The sequence below is a fragment of the Halictus rubicundus genome, unplaced genomic scaffold (genome assembly GCF_050948215.1).
Source record: "Halictus rubicundus isolate RS-2024b unplaced genomic scaffold, iyHalRubi1_principal scaffold1068, whole genome shotgun sequence".
Classification (NCBI taxonomy): Eukaryota; Metazoa; Arthropoda; class Insecta; order Hymenoptera; family Halictidae; genus Halictus; species Halictus rubicundus.
This window is the reverse complement of record NW_027489609.1, coordinates 10877-32631: the sequence shown is the minus strand read 5'-3', so window position 1 is coordinate 32631 and position 21755 is coordinate 10877. Positions and strand designations below refer to the sequence as shown.

The following is a 21755-nucleotide window of genomic DNA, read 5'->3' as shown; positions in this document are numbered from 1 at the left end:
AATATTACTAGAATATAGAAGAATATACGAGAATATACAAGAATACACTAGAATATAGCAGAATATACTAGAATATAGCAGAATATACCAGAATATACCAGAATATACCAGAATATACCATAATATTACTAGAATATAGAAGAATATACCAGAATATACCATAATATAATATTACTAGAATATAGAAGAATATACCATAATATTACTAGAATATAGAAGAATATAGAAGAATATACCAGAATATACCTGAATATACTAGAATGTAGCAGAATACACCAGAATATACTTGAATATACCAGAATATACCATAATATTACTCGAATATAGAAGAATATACAAGAATATACGATAATATTACTAGAATATAGGAGAATATACCATAATATTACTAGAATATAGAAGAATATTCGAGAATATACTAGAATATAGAAGAATATTCGAGAATATACTAGAATATAGCAGAATATACCAGAATATACTTGAATATACCAGAATATACCATAATATTACTCGAATATGGAAGAATATACGAGAATATAGAAGAATATACGAGAATATAGAAGAATATACGAGAATATACCAGAATATACTAGAATATAGCATAATATACCAGAATATTCCAGAATATACCATAATATTACTAGAATATAGAAGAATATACCAGAATATACAATAATATTACTACAATATAGAAGAATATACGAGAATATACCAGAATATACTAGAATATAGCAGAATATACTAGAATATACCATAATATTACTCGAATATAGAAGAATATACGAGTATATACCTGAATATACCTGAATATACTAGAATGTAGCACAATATACCAGAATATACTTGATTATACTAGAATATACCATAATATTACTCGAATATAGAAGATTATACGAGAATATACGATAATATTACTAGAATATAGGAGAATATACCATAATATACCATAATATTATTAGAATAAAGAAGAATATACCAGAATATACCATAATATTACTAGAATATAGGAGAATACACCAGAATATACCATAATATTACTAGAATATAGAAGAATATTCGAGAATATACTAGAATATAGCAGAATATACCAGAATATACTTGAATATACCAGAATATACCAGAATATTATTCGAATATAGAAGAATATACGAGAATATACGATAATATTACTAGAATATAGGAGAATATACCAGAATATACCATAATATTACTATAATATAGAAGAATATTGGAGAATATACTAGAATATAGCAGAATATACCAGAATATACTTGATTATACTAGAATATACCATAATATTACTCGAATATGGAAGAATATACGAGAATATTCCATAATATTACTAGAATATAGAAGAATATACCAGAATATACCATAATATTACTAGAATATAGCAGAATATACGAGAATATACAAGAATACACTAGAATATAGCAGAATATACTAGAATATAGCAGAATATACCAGAATATACCAGAATATACCATAATATTACTAGAATATAGAAGAATATACCAGAATATACCATAATATAATATTACTAGAATATAGAAGAATATACCATAATATTACTAGAATATAGAAGAATATAGAAGAATATACCAGAATATACCTGAATATACTAGAATGTAGCAGAATACACCAGAATATACTTGAATATACCAGAATATACCATAATATTACTCGAATATAGAAGAATATACGAGAATATACGATAATATTACTAGAATATAGGAGAATATACCATAATATTACTAGAATATAGAAGAATATTCGAGAATATACTAGAATATAGCAGAATATACCAGAATATACTTGAATATACCAGAATATACCATAATATTACTCGAATATGGAAGAATATACGAGAATATAGAAGAATATACGAGAATATAGAGGAATATACGAGAATATACCAGAATATACTAGAATATAGCATAATATACCAGAATATTCCAGAATATACCATAAAATTACTAGAATATGGAAGAATATACCAGAATATACAATAATATTACTACAATATAGAAGAATATACGAGAATATACCAAAATATTACTAGAATATAGTAGAATATAACAGAATATACCATAATATTACTATAATATAGAAGAATATGCCAGAATATACCATAATATTACGAGAATATAGAAGAATATACGAGAATATACAAGAATACACTAGAATATACCAGAATATACCAGAATATACCAGAATATACCATAATATACCATAATATTACTCGAATATAGAAGAATATACGAGAATATACCTGAATATACCTGAATATACTAGAATGTATCAGAATATACCAGAATATACTTGAATATACCAGAATATACCATAATATTACTCGAATATAGAAGAATATACGAGAATATACGATAATATTACTAGAATATAGAAGAATATAACAGAATATACCATAATATTATTAGAATATAGAAGAATATACCAGAATATACCATAATATTTCTAGAATATAGTAGAATATACCAGAATATACCATAATATTACTAGAATATACAAGAATATGCCAGAATATACCATAATATTACGAGAATATAGAAGAATATACGAGAATATACAAGAATACACTAGAATATAGCAGAATATACTAGAATATAGCAGAATATACCAGAATATACCAGAATATACCATAATATTACTAGAATATAGAAGAATATACCAGAATATACCATAATATAATATTACTAGAATATAGAAGAATATACGAGAATATACAAGAATACACTAGAATATAGCAGAATATACTAGAATATAGCAGAATATACCAGAATATACCAGAATATACCAGAATATACCATAATATTACTAGAATATAGAAGAATATACCAGAATATACCATAATATAATATTACTAGAATATAGAAGAATATACCATAATATTACTAGAATATAGAAGAATATAGAAGAATATACCAGAATATACCTGAATATACTAGAATGTAGCAGAATACACCAGAATATACTTGAATATACCAGAATATACCATAATATTACTCGAATATAGAAGAATATACGAGAATATACGATAATATTACTAGAATATAGGAGAATATACCATAATATTACTAGAATATAGAAGAATATTCGAGAATATACTAGAATATAGCAGAATATACCAGAATATACTTGAATATACCAGAATATACCATAATATTACTCGAATATGGAAGAATATACGAGAATATAGAAGAATATACGAGAATATAGAAGAATATACGAGAATATACCAGAATATACTAGAATATAGCATAATATACCAGAATATTCCAGAATATACCATAATATTACTAGAATATAGAAGAATATACCAGAATATACAATAATATTACTACAATATAGAAGAATATACGAGAATATACCAGAATATACTAGAATATAGCAGAATATACTAGAATATACCATAATATTACTCGAATATAGAAGAATATACGAGTATATACCTGAATATACCTGAATATACTAGAATGTAGCACAATATACCAGAATATACTTGATTATACTAGAATATACCATAATATTACTCGAATATAGAAGATTATACGAGAATATACGATAATATTACTAGAATATAGGAGAATATACCATAATATACCATAATATTATTAGAATAAAGAAGAATATACCAGAATATACCATAATATTACTAGAATATAGTAGAATATACCAGAATATACCATAATATTACTAGAATATAGAAGAATATACCAGAATATACCATAATATTACTAGAATATAGAAGAATATGCCAGAATATACCATAATATTACTAGAATACAGAAGAATATAGAAGAATATACCAGAATATACCTGAATATACTAGAATGTAGCAGAATACACCAGAATATACTTGAATATACCAGAATATACCATAATATTACTCGAATATAGAAGAATATACGAGAATATACGATAATATTACTAGAATATAGGAGAATATACCATAATATTACTAGAATATAGAAGAATATTCGAGAATATACTAGAATATAGCAGAATATACCAGAATATACTTGAATATACCAGAATATACCATAATATTACTCGAATATGGAAGAATATACGAGAATATAGAAGAATATACGAGAATATAGAAGAATATACGAGAATATACCAGAATATACTAGAATATAGCATAATATACCAGAATATTCCAGAATATACCATAATATTACTAGAATATAGAAGAATATACCAGAATATACAATAATATTACTACAATATAGAAGAATATACGAGAATATACCAGAATATACTAGAATATAGCAGAATATACTAGAATATAGCAGAATATACCAGAATATACCATAATATTACTCGAATATAGAAGAATATACGAGTATATACGATAATATTATTAGAATATAGAAGAATATACCAGAATATACCTGAATATACCTGAATATACTAGAATGTAGCACAATATACCAGAAAATACTTGATTATACTAGAATATACCATAATATTACTCGAATATAGAAGAATATACGAGAATATACGATAATATTACTAGAATATAGGAGAATATACCATAATATACCATAATATTATTAGAATATAGAAGAATATACCAGAATATACCATAATATTACTAGAATATAGTAGAATATACCAGAATATACCATAATATTACTAGAATATAGAAGAATATACCAGAATATACCAAAATATTACTAGAATATAGTAGAATATAACAGAATATACCATAATATTACTAGAATATAGAAGAATATGCCAGAATATACCATAATATTACTCGAATATAGAAGAATATACGAGAATATACGATAATATTACTAGAATATAGGAGAATATACCATAATATACCATAATATTATTAGAATATAGAAGAATATACCAGAATATACCAGAATATACCAGAATATACCATAATATACCATAAAATTACTCGAATATAGAAGAATATACGAGAATATACCTGAATATACCTGAATATACTAGAATGTATCAGAATATACCAGAATATACTTGAATATACCAGAATATACCATAATATTACTCGAATATAGAAGAATATACGAGAATATACGATAATATTACTAGAATATAGAAGAATATAACAGAATATACCATAATATTATTAGAATATAGAAGAATATACCAGAATATACCATAATATTTCTAGAATATAGTAGAATATACCAGAATATACCATAATATTACTAGAATATAGAAGAATATGCCAGAATATACCATAATATTACGAGAATATAGAAGAATATACGAGAATATACAAGAATACACTAGAATATAGCAGAATATACTAGAATATAGCAGAATATACCAGAATATACCAGAATATACCAGAATATACCATAATATTACTAGAATATAGAAGAATATACCAGAATATACCATAATATAATATTACTAGAATATAGAAGAATATACGAGAATATACAAGAATACACTAGAATATAGCAGAATATACTAGAATATAGCAGAATATACCAGAATATACCAGAATATACCAGAATATACCATAATATTACTAGAATATAGAAGAATATACCAGAATATACCATAATATAATATTACTAGAATATAGAAGAATATACCATAATATTACTAGAATATAGAAGAATATAGAAGAATATACCAGAATATACCTGAATATACTAGAATGTAGCAGAATACACCAGAATATACTTGAATATACCAGAATATACCATAATATTACTCGAATATAGAAGAATATACAAGAATATACGATAATATTACTAGAATATAGGAGAATATACCATAATATTACTAGAATATAGAAGAATATTCGAGAATATACTAGAATATAGAAGAATATTCGAGAATATACTAGAATATAGCAGAATATACCAGAATATACTTGAATATACCAGAATATACCATAATATTACTCGAATATGGAAGAATATACGAGAATATAGAAGAATATACGAGAATATAGAAGAATATACGAGAATATACCAGAATATACTAGAATATAGCATAATATACCAGAATATTCCAGAATATACCATAATATTACTAGAATATAGAAGAATATACCAGAATATACAATAATATTACTACAATATAGAAGAATATACGAGAATATACCAGAATATACTAGAATATAGCAGAATATACTAGAATATACCATAATATTACTCGAATATAGAAGAATATACGAGTATATACCTGAATATACCTGAATATACTAGAATGTAGCACAATATACCAGAATATACTTGATTATACTAGAATATACCATAATATTACTCGAATATAGAAGATTATACGAGAATATACGATAATATTACTAGAATATAGGAGAATATACCATAATATACCATAATATTATTAGAATAAAGAAGAATATACCAGAATATACCATAATATTACTAGAATATAGTAGAATATACCAGAATATACCATAATATTACTAGAATATAGAAGAATATACCAGAATATACCATAATATTACTAGAATATAGAAGAATATGCCAGAATATACCATAATATTACTAGAATATAGAAGAATATAGAAGAATATACCAGAATATACCTGAATATACTAGAATGTAGCAGAATACACCAGAATATACTTGAATATACCAGAATATACCATAATATTACTCGAATATAGAAGAATATACGAGAATATACGATAATATTACTAGAATATAGGAGAATATACCATAATATTACTAGAATATAGAAGAATATTCGAGAATATACTAGAATATAGCAGAATATACCAGAATATACTTGAATATACCAGAATATACCATAATATTACTCGAATATGGAAGAATATACGAGAATATAGAAGAATATACGAGAATATAGAAGAATATACGAGAATATACCAGAATATACTAGAATATAGCATAATATACCAGAATATTCCAGAATATACCATAATATTACTAGAATATAGAAGAATATACCAGAATATACAATAATATTACTACAATATAGAAGAATATACGAGAATATACCAGAATATACTAGAATATAGCAGAATATACTAGAATATAGCAGAATATACCAGAATATACCATAATATTACTCGAATATAGAAGAATATACGAGTATATACGATAATATTACTAGAATATAGAAGAATATACCAGAATATACCTGAATATACCTGAATATACTAGAATGTAGCACAATATACCAGAAAATACTTGATTATACTAGAATATACCATAATATTACTCGAATATAGAAGAATATACGAGAATATACGATAATATTACTAGAATATAGGAGAATATACCATAATATACCATAATATTATTAGAATATAGAAGAATATACCAGAATATACCATAATATTACTAGAATATAGTAGAATATACCAGAATATACCATAATATTACTAGAATATAGAAGAATATACCAGAATATACCAAAATATTACTAGAATATAGTAGAATATAACAGAATATACCATAATATTACTAGAATATAGAAGAATATGCCAGAATATACCATAATATTACTCGAATATAGAAGAATATACGAGAATATACGATAATATTACTAGAATATAGGAGAATATACCATAATATACCATAATATTATTAGAATATAGAAGAATATACCAGAATATACCAGAATATACCAGAATATACCATAATATACCATAAAATTACTCGAATATAGAAGAATATACGAGAATATACCTGAATATACCTGAATATACTAGAATGTATCAGAATATACCAGAATATACTTGAATATACCAGAATATACCATAATATTACTCGAATATAGAAGAATATACGAGAATATACGATAATATTACTAGAATATAGAAGAATATAACAGAATATACCATAATATTATTAGAATATAGAAGAATATACCAGAATATACCATAATATTTCTAGAATATAGTAGAATATACCAGAATATACCATAATATTACTAGAATATAGAAGAATATGCCAGAATATACCATAATATTACGAGAATATAGAAGAATATACGAGAATATACAAGAATACACTAGAATATAGCAGAATATACTAGAATATAGCAGAATATACCAGAATATACCAGAATATACCAGAATATACCATAATATTACTAGAATATAGAAGAATATACCAGAATATACCATAATATAATATTACTAGAATATAGAAGAATATACGAGAATATACAAGAATACACTAGAATATAGCAGAATATACTAGAATATAGCAGAATATACCAGAATATACCAGAATATACCAGAATATACCATAATATTACTAGAATATAGAAGAATATACCAGAATATACCATAATATAATATTACTAGAATATAGAAGAATATACCATAATATTACTAGAATATAGAAGAATATAGAAGAATATACCAGAATATACCTGAATATACTAGAATGTAGCAGAATACACCAGAATATACTTGAATATACCAGAATATACCATAATATTACTCGAATATAGAAGAATATACAAGAATATACGATAATATTACTAGAATATAGGAGAATATACCATAATATTACTAGAATATAGAAGAATATTCGAGAATATACTAGAATATAGCAGAATATACCAGAATATACTTGAATATACCAGAATATACCATAATATTACTCGAATATGGAAGAATATACGAGAATATAGAAGAATATACGAGAATATAGAAGAATATACGAGAATATACCAGAATATACTAGAATATAGCATAATATACCAGAATATTCCAGAATATACCATAATATTACTAGAATATAGCAGAATATACCAGAATATACCATAATATTACTCGAATATAGAAGAATATACGAGTATATACGATAATATTACTAGAATATAGAAGAATATACCAGAATATACCTGAATATACCTGAATATACTAGAATGTAGCACAATATACCAGAAAATACTTGATTATACTAGAATATACCATAATATTACTCGAATATAGAAGAATATACGAGAATATACGATAATATTACTAGAATATAGGAGAATATACCATAATATACCATAATATTATTAGAATATAGAAGAATATACCAGAATATACCATAATATTACTAGAATATAGTAGAATATACCAGAATATACCATAATATTACTAGAATATAGAAGAATATACCAGAATATACCAAAATATTACTAGAATATAGTAGAATATAACAGAATATACCATAATATTACTAGAATATAGAAGAATATGCCAGAATATACCATAATATTACTCGAATATAGAAGAATATACGAGAATATACGATAATATTACTAGAATATAGGAGAATATACCATAATATACCATAATATTATTAGAATATAGAAGAATATACCAGAATATACCAGAATATACCAGAATATACCATAATATACCATAAAATTACTCGAATATAGAAGAATATACGAGAATATACCTGAATATACCTGAATATACTAGAATGTATCAGAATATACCAGAATATACTTGAATATACCAGAATATACCATAATATTACTCGAATATAGAAGAATATACGAGAATATACGATAATATTACTAGAATATAGAAGAATATAACAGAATATACCATAATATTATTAGAATATAGAAGAATATACCAGAATATACCATAATATTTCTAGAATATAGTAGAATATACCAGAATATACCATAATATTACTAGAATATAGAAGAATATGCCAGAATATACCATAATATTACGAGAATATAGAAGAATATACGAGAATATACAAGAATACACTAGAATATAGCAGAATATACTAGAATATAGCAGAATATACCAGAATATACCAGAATATACCAGAATATACCATAATATTACTAGAATATAGAAGAATATACCAGAATATACCATAATATAATATTACTAGAATATAGAAGAATATACGAGAATATACAAGAATACACTAGAATATAGCAGAATATACTAGAATATAGCAGAATATACCAGAATATACCAGAATATACCAGAATATACCATAATATTACTAGAATATAGAAGAATATACCAGAATATACCATAATATAATATTACTAGAATATAGAAGAATATACCATAATATTACTAGAATATAGAAGAATATAGAAGAATATACCAGAATATACCTGAATATACTAGAATGTAGCAGAATACACAAGAATATACTTGAATATACCAGAATATACCATAATATTACTCGAATATAGAAGAATATACAAGAATATACGATAATATTACTAGAATATAGGAGAATATACCATAATATTACTAGAATATAGAAGAATATTCGAGAATATACTAGAATATAGCAGAATATACCAGAATATACTTGAATATACCAGAATATACCATAATATTACTCGAATATGGAAGAATATACGAGAATATAGAAGAATATACGAGAATATAGAAGAATATACGAGAATATACCAGAATATACTAGAATATAGCATAATATACCAGAATATTCCAGAATATACCATAATATTACTAGAATATAGAAGAATATACCAGAATATACAATAATATTACTACAATATAGAAGAATATACGAGAATATACCAGAATATACTAGAATATAGCAGAATATACTAGAATATACCATAATATTACTCGAATATAGAAGAATATACGAGTATATACCTGAATATACCTGAATATACTAGAATGTAGCACAATATACCAGAATATACTTGATTATACTAGAATATACCATAATATTACTCGAATATAGAAGAATATACGAGAATATACGATAATATTACTAGAATATAGGAGAATATACCATCATATACCATAATATTATTAGAATATAGAAGAATATACCAGAATATACCATAATATTACTAGAATATAGTAGAATATACCAGAATATACCATAATATTACTAGAATATAGAAGAATATACCAGAATATACCATAATATTACTAGAATATAGTAGAATATAACAGAATATACCATAATATTACTAGAATATAGAAGAATATGCCAGAATATACCATAATATTACTAGAATATAGAAGAATATAGAAGAATATACCAGAATATACCTGAATATACTAGAATGTAGCAGAATACACCAGAATATACTTGAATATACCAGAATATACCATAATATTACTCGAATATAGAAGAATATACGAGAATATACGATAATATTACTAGAATATAGGAGAATATACCATAATATTACTAGAATATAGAAGAATATTCGAGAATATACTAGAATATAGCAGAATATACCAGAATATACTTGAATATACCAGAATATACCATAATATTACTCGAATATGGAAGAATATACGAGAATATAGAAGAATATACGAGAATATAGAAGAATATACGAGAATATACCATAATATTACTAGAATATAGTAGAATATAACAGAATATACCATAATATTACTAGAATATAGAAGAATATGCCAGAATATACCATAATATTACGAGAATATAGAAGAATATACGAGAATATACAAGAATACACTAGAATATACCAGAATATACCAGAATATACCAGAATATACCATAATATACCATAATATTACTCGAATATAGAAGAATATACGAGAATATACGATAATATTACTAGAATATAGAAGAATATACCATAATATACCATAATATTACTCGAATATAGAAGAATATACGAGAATATACGATAATATTACTAGAATATAGAAGAATATACCAGAATATACCATAATATTATTAGAATATAGAAGAATATGCCAGAATATACCATAATATTACGAGAATATAGAAGAATATACGAGAATATACAAGAATACACTAGAATATAGCAGAATATACTAGAATATAGCAGAATATACCAGAATATACCAGAATATACCAGAATATACCATAATATTACTAGAATATAGAAGAATATACCAGAATATACCATAATATAATATTACTAGAATATAGAAGAATATACCAGAATATACCATAATATTACTAGAATATAGAAGAATATACCAGAATATACTTGAATATACAAGAATAAACCATAATATTACTCGAATATAGAAGAATATATGAGAATATACGATAATATTACTAGAATATAGGAGAATACACCAGAATATACCATAATATTACTAGAATATAGAAGAATATTCGAGAATATACTAGAATATAGCAGAATATACCAGAATATACTTGAATATACCAGAATATACCAGAATATTATTCGAATATAGAAGAATATACGAGAATATACGATAATATTACTAGAATATAGGAGAATATACCAGAATATACCATAATATTACTATAATATAGAAGAATATTGGAGAATATACTAGAATATAGCAGAATATACCAGAATATACTTGATTATACTAGAATATACCATAATATTACTCGAATATGGAAGAATATACGAGAATATTCCATAATATTACTAGAATATAGAAGAATATACCAGAATATACCATAATATTACTAGAATATAGAAGAATATACGAGAATATACAAGAATACACTAGAATATAGCAGAATATACTAGAATATAGCAGAATATACCAGAATATACCAGAATATACCAGAATATACCATAATATTACTAGAATATAGAAGAATATACCAGAATATACCATAATATAATATTACTAGAATATAGAAGAATATACCATACTATTACTAGAATATAGAAGAATATAGAAGAATATACCAGAATATACCTGAATATACTAGAATGTAGCAGAATACACCACAATATACTTGAATATACCAGAATATACCATAATATTACTCGAATATAGAAGAATATACGAGAATATACGATAATATTACTAGAATATAGGAGAATATACCATAATATTACTAGAATATAGAAGAATATTCGAGAATATACTAGAATATAGCAGAATATACCAGAATATACTTGAATATACCAGAATATACCATAATATTACTCGAATATGGAAGAATATACGAGAATATACCATAATATTACTAGAATATAGAAGAATATACGAGAATATAGAAGAATATACGAGAATATACCAGAATATACTAGAATATAGCATAATATACCAGAATATTCCAGAATATACCATAATATTACTAGAATATAGAAGAATATACCAGAATATACCATAATATTACTAGAATATAGTAGAATATACCAGAATATACCATAATATTACTAGAATATAGAAGAATATGCCAGAATATACCATAATATTACGAGAATATAGAAGAATATACGAGAATATACAAGAATACACTAGAATATAGCAGAATATACTAGAATATAGCAGAATATACCAGAATATACCAGAATATACCAGAATATACCATAATATTACTAGAATATAGAAGAATATACCAGAATATACCATAATATAATATTACTAGAATATAGAAGAATATACCAGAATATACCATAATATTACTAGAATATAGAAGAATATACCAGAATATACTTGAATATACCAGAATAAACCATAATATTACTCGAATATAGAAGAATATATGAGAATATACGATAATATTACTAGAATATAGGAGAATACACCAGAATATACCATAATATTACTAGAATATAGAAGAATATTCGAGAATATACTAGAATATAGCAGAATATACCAGAATATACTTGAATATACCAGAATATACCAGAATATTATTCGAATATAGAAGAATATACGAGAATATACGATAATATTACTAGAATATAGGAGAATATACCAGAATATACCATAATATTACTATAATATAGAAGAATATTGGAGAATATACTAGAATATAGCAGAATATACCAGAATATACTTGATTATACTAGAATATACCATAATATTACTCGAATATGGAAGAATATACGAGAATTGTTCAGCCGCGAGTTAAACAAAAGATCCCCTTGAAAATCCGCGGCACCGCTATTTCAAGGTGGGACCAGGGACCGATCCCTTCAAGAATAGTTTAATAGTTTTACTCGCGACTGACAAATCGGCACATCCCAACATTTGGCGTGCAGATGGTATACACGTTTTATGACACGGGCCTCTAGGGCTGTTTTTGAGAAAGTCGCCTTCACGAAACCTTTCTTAATTGCCCATTAGAATTTTCCTCGCGCCCTCAACAGCCAACCGTACTGTCATAAAACGTGGACCTACAAAGGTGGCATCGCGGGACCATCCGACGGTCCCTGGCCGATGAACATCGGGCCCACAGCTGTGATTTCGCCCGCCGAAATCCAGCGACGTTGCCACCCCGAAATGGAATACCCCCACTCCACGCCAACGCACCCCGAGTGCATGGAGAGTTGGGGTAAAACTTTCAGTCTAAATGCAACTCCCGCAAAGGCAACATCGAGATTAGACTCCGGAACTCGTCAACACGCGGACCAGCCGCTATAGTTCCGTTTGCTCCTTGCAGCATTAAATTCCAAATTTATATTTACCATCCTTATCATCCGAAAGGATCGTAAGGTCGCGCCGAGTAGCGTCGTCGAAACACCCTCGATTGAGGAATTTACGCCTCCTCATAGATTCTACGACAGAGTCTACGCCGCGAAAGGTGCCCGCTCCGTCGGAAAGTACATTGGTCCTTCGAGCCGGATCATCAGTGCCGTGTGATCCAAAAAAAAAAAAAATAAATGACACTGAGTGACAGTTACAGTGGAAAAAAGACTTTGTGAACGTGATTCAACGCAGCCTTGCGCATCGTTTACAACGGGACAACACCTGCAATCGGGAGATCCTGTCTGGACCAACCAGCATCCCAACAACTTGCAGTATCCCGGATTACCAAGGGCTGGACCAACCAGCATCTGGAAGGTCGCAGTTTGTGGGCCAAGCAATTGACGATTTGGGTCAACGCCAGGTGTCTGACACCAGTTCACCATCCTGAATTCAGCGCATCAAAGGTAGGCTCGTTTTTCGTTCGTCAATCTCCCAAAACATCTCCTTCATCACAAAATGCCTATGACAAACCCATCCTTGTCTCAAGCAACGGCTCTCAGCACTTTAAAGCGTAAGCGCGGCAGTGTAATCGGTCAGATTACGGCATTCTCGAAATTCTTAGATTCCGTCGATACCGAACAACCACCTGACATAGATCTTATAAAAATGCATTTGAACGGTCTCATTGAATTTTGGAAGCGTTTCGATGATATACAATCCGAGCTAGAGGCATTAGACGAAAACCAGGAACCTCGCCGATACGAGATACAAAACGAGTACTACGCGATAGTTGTCAGAGCCAACAAAATAATAGAAAAGGCGCAACCAACTTTGCCCCAACGTCGCGGAACAGTCGAGTCACTCGCGACATCGGTAACTGCTCCGATGGCAATCAAGTTACCAGAAATGCGGTTGCCATCGTTCGACGGAAACATCGAAGATTGGGTATCATATTTCGACACATTCAAATCAACGATTGACTCGAATGAAAATCTGACTCCGTTGCAAAAACTGCAGTACCTCCGTTCAACCTTACACGGAAAGGCGTTGAAGTGCATCTCCGCGTTAAACACGACAGACGCGAATTATTACGATGCAATAGAACTGCTCAAAAAGAAGTACGATTGTCCGCGGAGAATAATCTTAAAACATTGCGACGCAATTAGGGATTATCCGAGATTAGTAAAGGACACTCCAGAGGCGTTAGACGATCTCGTGAACTCGGTCAACCAGCATCTACGAGCCTTGAAAAATCTAGGAGAAGACTTCACAAGATGTAACGGCTCTTTAATATCAATGATATTATCCAAGGTTAGCAGCGACACTGCATGGCTTTGGGAACTAACGATAAAAGGCAAAAACATGCCGTCGTACACGGACCTCTTGGATTTTCTCGAGAAACGCGCAAGTTGCGCACAAACTGGACCATCCAGTGCCTCCGCGGTGCCATTACGCCCTAGACCGAATTTTACAAGCTATCCGCAATCGACACGCCCCAGCGCGAACTTCACAAGCCATCCGCAGTCAACAAGACCACCCGCCAGATCACACGCTTTCGTAACGAGTAAAACACGTCAGACCGCCGATAACAAATCAAAAAACGCGTCGAATTTTAACGAAACGCGTCCAAATTCACAACCGAAGGAGTGCCCGATCTGCTACGGAGATCATAGCACATGGGGTTGCGAAAAATTCCGCGGAATGACTCCCGAAAAACGCAAGTTCGCCGTTGAAAGGGCCAAATTATGCACCAACTGCCTACACCCAGGGCATAGCGCGCAAAATTGCGATCGAGGTTCATGCCGAATATGTCAGCTACGACACCACACGTTGCTTCATCACTTCGAGCAGCAAGCGTCAACAAGCGGAACAATAAACGCTCAATCCGATACAGAATGACGGCTAAGACACAGAGAACAAAACGGAACGGGCTACCATCGAGCGTTCACCATAAACGCAATCACAAACGAAATTTTAGTTACGGCACAAATCCAGATCTTCAACAAAAATAAACGTCCGATAGATTGTCGAGCATTAATCGACACTTGCGCATCGATTAACTTACTTTCTGAACGCCTTGCTCAAAAAATCAACATCCCGCGGATGAAATGCTCGGTTCCCATTGGTTCTCTGAACGCTATGACCACTGTAGCAACCCACGCACTGAAGGCTACTATAGCTTCGCGAGTAAGCAATTACCAACGTTCGCTTACGTTCCTCATTGTGAACGACATCGCGCCTTTCGTTCCAGATCAAGAGATTGATCGCGGAACAATAAAAATTCCGCCGAATCTGCACCTTGCAGATCCGGAATTCCATCGACCAGCACCGATCGATTTGTTATTAGGATCCGGAACAGCCCTCTCAATCTTATGCGTCGGCCAAATTGTCTTGTCACGCCCAGATGAGTCCGATCTCTACCTTCAAAAATCGCAACTCGGTTGGGTCATCGGGGGGAGCGCGCCAGTCACTTCTCCTGCTCATGGCACACTTTGCCACGCGACCACCGCGTTACAATTCGACCTCACCCGTTTCTGGGAGGTTGAAGAAGGCCCACAAAGACAGCATCTGTCTGAATCTGATATAATTTGCGAAAGCCATTTCCAAGAACACACAGTTCGGAATCGTGACGGCAGATACGTCGTGGCTTTACCTTTCAACGAGAAATTGTCGCGTCTCGGAGACTCCAAGGTACAAGCGAAAAAAAGACTCCATTCATTGGAGCGAAAACTCCAACGAGAACCCGCACTCAAGCAAGAGTATCACGCGGTGATCCAAGAATACCTTGACCTCGGACACATGAGCGAACTGCCACAGGAACAACAGTCACCTGAGGGGTATTACCTACCACATCACGGGGTCGTTAAGGTCACCAGTGACACAACCAAACTCCGCGTAGTCTTCGACGGTTCTGCCACGACTAATTCAGGCATAGCATTAAATGACGCTCTCCACACCGGTCCAAAAATTCAAGACGATCTACTCCACATTTTATTAAGATTCCGCATTCATCGATACGTACTGACGGGAGACATTGAAAAGATGTACCGACAGTTCCTTGTACGTCCGGAAGACAGGAAATTTCAGCGTATCCTCTGGCGCGATACTACGGGTTCTATTAAAACTTATGAGCTGAATACTGTGACATTTGGACTATCTGCTGCACCATATCTTGCAATTCGCTGTTTGACACAGCTCAGTCGAGACGAAGGCCACCGCTTTCCTCAAGCCGGTAAGATTTTATTGCGTGACTTTTACGTGGATGACGTTCTGACCGGTACATCGACCATAGAAGAGGCATTATCCTTACGCGAAGACCTCACACAAATACTCAAGACCGCAAGACTGACAATACGACAATGGGCATCTAATGACCTTACTCTTCTGACTGGCTTGCCCGAGCAGGCCATTAACAAAAAATTATACCTGGGAGAGTCATCCACTCTCAAAACCTTAGGGATTGTCTGGAATTCCTCAAACGACTCTATTACGTACGCAGTCGAAACTTGCTCTCCACCATCACGTTCGACCAAACGCAGTATCACCTCAGAAATAGCAAAGATATATGATCCACTAGGGCTGCTCGGGCCAGTAATTATTACGGCAAAAATGCTACTACAAAGGATCTGGACCATAAAGGTTGACTGGGACGAGTCGCTGCCAATGGATATCCATACCGAATGGATACGTTTTTATAATAAATTGCCAGCGCTGAACAACATCACGTTCCCGCGACGCACAATCATTGAATCGCCAAGAAAAGTCGAACTACACGGTTTTAGTGACGCAAGCGAAAAGGCCTACGGAGCATGCCTCTACCTGCGTACAACCGACTCACGCGGTCACACCGAGACAACTCTTTTGTTCGCTAAATCCAAGGTCGCCCCATTGAAAACGATCTCAATACCACGACTCGAATTATGTGGAGCACTTCTGCTAACTTCTCTTGTCGAGACCGCAAAACAAGCGCTACCTGTGGAAATACATAAAACCATCTATTGGACCGACTCCACCATTGTTCTCCATTGGGTGAAGACATCTCCACACACTCTAAAAACCTTCGTGGCTAACAGAGTGTCGGAAATTCAAAGGCGCACAGCTAACGCAGATTGGCGACACGTACCCACTGCCGACAACCCGGCCGATCTTATCTCGCGAGGTCAATCACCAGAAGACTTCCTTCAACCTTCCATCTGGCAACACGGTCCGACTTGGCTCAACGAAGAAGAATCTTTCTGGCCCACTACCGAACTACCTCAACCAGAGACAATCCCAGAACAAAGGGTCGCGATTTGTCTCAAAGCATTAATTTGCGACACCACGATTCTGGACAACTGCTCCTCATGGGGAAAGCTTCAAAGAATCATCGCGCGCTGTCTCCGATGGAAAGGATCTAACACCACCAAAGGAAGTCTGACATCCTCCGAACTAAGATACGCCCACGACGTAATCATCAAACTGATACAAAGACAACACTTTGCAGAAGAATTGCGCTGCCTCTCGAGAAGCCAAATAGGCGTTAAGGGTAAGCTGCAACAACTGAACCCATTCATCGACAAAGACGGAATTCTGCGAGTAGGAGGCCGTCTGAAGAATTCGCGAATTCCATTCGCGCAAAAACATCCCATCGTCCTCCCAAAGGCTCGAATCACGGCATTAATAATAGAACACGAGCATCGAATACAATTACACGCTGGTACACAGGCTACCCTATACGCGATTAGACGCCGTTATTGGCCCATCGACGGTCGGAGTCAGGTAGGGAAAACCATCAGAAACTGCGTCCGCTGCTACCGTGTCCAACCGCCGCCAACACAATACGTGATGGGCGACCTACCTGAGGCTCGAGTCACCGACTCACGCCCATTTGCAAACGTCGGCGTTGATTATTGCGGTCCCTTTTTCATAAAGGAGCGACGATACCGAAGTCGAACCCACATTAAAGTATATGTCGCAGTTTTCGTTTGCCTCTCAGTAAAAGCCATTCACCTAGAATTGGTTAGCGATCTTACCTCCGAAGCATTTATAGCAGCCCTACGTCGTTTCATTGCTAGACGAGGTCATTGTATTAACATTTACTCTGACAATGGCACCAATTTCGTCGGCGCCAACAACGAGCTTCGAGACCTCCGCGAACTTTTGCAGTCCGATGACCACAACGAGAAGGTCAAAACCTTTCTTGCTGACCGATCCATCACGTGGAATTTTATTCCTCCATTAACACCTCACTTCGGCGGCATCTGGGAAGCGGCCGTGAAATCATTCAAGCGTCATTTCTGGCGTATCGCAGGTGCTGAACGATTTACATTTGAAGTGTTCAACACTTTAATTATTGAGATAGAAGCCGTTCTAAATTCACGTCCTTTAACTCCCATTTCATCAGACCCAAATGACACCCTTGTCCTAACTCCTGGCCATTTCCTGATTGGCGACTCGTTAACGAGTCTGCGCGAGCGCGATTTCAGGGATGTGCCATCAAACAGACTTTCAACCTGGCAACATATCCAGAAACTAAAGCAGCATTTCTGGAACCGATGGTACAAGGAGTACCTAAACGAGATGACGAGTCGTTCGAGATGGTCCAGCGGTACACACCCCATCAAGGAGGGCACCATCGTGCTCTTGAGGGAGGACAACGTACCACCGATGCAGTGGCCACTCGGGAGAGTCATCAAGGTCTACCCCGGATCTGATGGCATAGTTCGAGCTGCAACAGTGAGAACAGCCACAACCACACTCGATCGGGGCGTAAAACGGCTTGTACCGTTACCGAACCAGCCAGAGGAGGAACCACGGGATCCAACATCGACGTCAAGAACGCGCGATCCCTCAACCGATAATAACTAATTGATCGTAATCGCTAACCTTTAGCTCATAAGATAGGTTACTTGTTCATTCTAGTACTTCAAACCTAGCGTATCTTTAATCCTATATAGATTTATTTTGATCGCGAGTCTCTCAACGGGGGGAGGATGTTCAGCCGCGAGTTAAACAAAAGATCCCCTTGAAAATCCGCGGCACCGCTATTTCAAGGTGGGACCAGGGACCGATCCCTTCAAGAATAGTTTAATAGTTTTACTCGCGACTGACAAATCGGCACATCCCAACATTTGGCGTGCAGATGGTATACACGTTTTATGACACGGGCCTCTACGGCTGTTTTTGAGAAAGTCGCCTTCACGAAACCTTTCTTAATTGCCCATTAGAATTTTCCTCGCGCCCTCAACAGCCAACCGTACTGTCATAAAACGTGGACCTACAAAGGTGGCATCGCGGGACCATCCGACGGTCCCTGGCCGATGAACATCGGGCCCACAGCTGTGATTTCGCCCGCCGAAATCCAGCGACGTTGCCACCCCGAAATGGAATACCCCCACTCCACGCCAACGCACCCCGAGTGCATGGAGAGTTGGGGTAAAACTTTCAGTCTAAATGCAACTCCCGCAAAGGCAACATCGAGATTAGACTCCGGAACTCGTCAACACGCGGACCAGCCGCTATAGTTCCGTTTGCTCCTTGCAGCATTAAATTCCAAATTTATATTTACCATCCTTATCATCCGAAAGGATCGTAAGGTCGCGCCGAGTAGCGTCGTCGAAACACCCTCGATTGAGGAATTTACGCCTCCTCATAGATTCTACGACAGAGTCTACGCCGCGAAAGGTGCCCGCTCCGTCGGAAAGTACAAGAATATTCCATAATATTACTAGAATATAGAAGAATATACCAGAATATGCCATAATATTACTAGAATATAGAAGAATATACGAGAATATACAAGAATACACTAGAATATAGCAGAATATACTAGAATATAGCAGAATATACCAGAATATACCAGAATATACCAGAATATACCATAATATTACTAGAATATAGAAGAATATACCAGAATATACCATAATATAATATTACTAGAATATAGAAGAATATACCATACTATTACTAGAATATAGAAGAATATAGAAGAATATACCAGAATATACCTGAATATACTAGAATGTAGCAGAATACACCACAATATACTTGAATATACCAGAATATACCATAATATTACTCGAATATAGAAGAATATACGAGAATATACGATAATATTACTAGAATATAGGAGAATATACCATAATATTACTAGAATATAGAAGAATATTCGAGAATATACTAGAATATAGCAGAATATACCAGAATATACTTGAATATACCAGAATATACCATAATATTACTCGAATATGGAAGAATATACGAGAATATACCATAATATTACTAGAATATAGAAGAATATACGAGAATATAGAAGAATATACGAGAATATACCAGAATATACTAGAATATAGCATAATATACCAGAATATTCCAGAAT

General features: G+C 32.1%; 1 protein-coding gene across 1 annotated transcript; it reads left to right on the top strand.

The window, feature by feature from the left end:
• Window positions 1-16537: 16537 nt before the first annotated feature.
• Window positions 16538-20245, top strand: LOC143364858 (uncharacterized). The gene has a single exon (XM_076804958.1). The coding sequence runs from the start codon at window positions 16538-16540 to the stop codon at window positions 20243-20245; it is 3708 nt and encodes a 1235-aa protein (XP_076661073.1).
• The last annotated feature ends 1510 nt before the right edge of the window (window positions 20246-21755 follow it).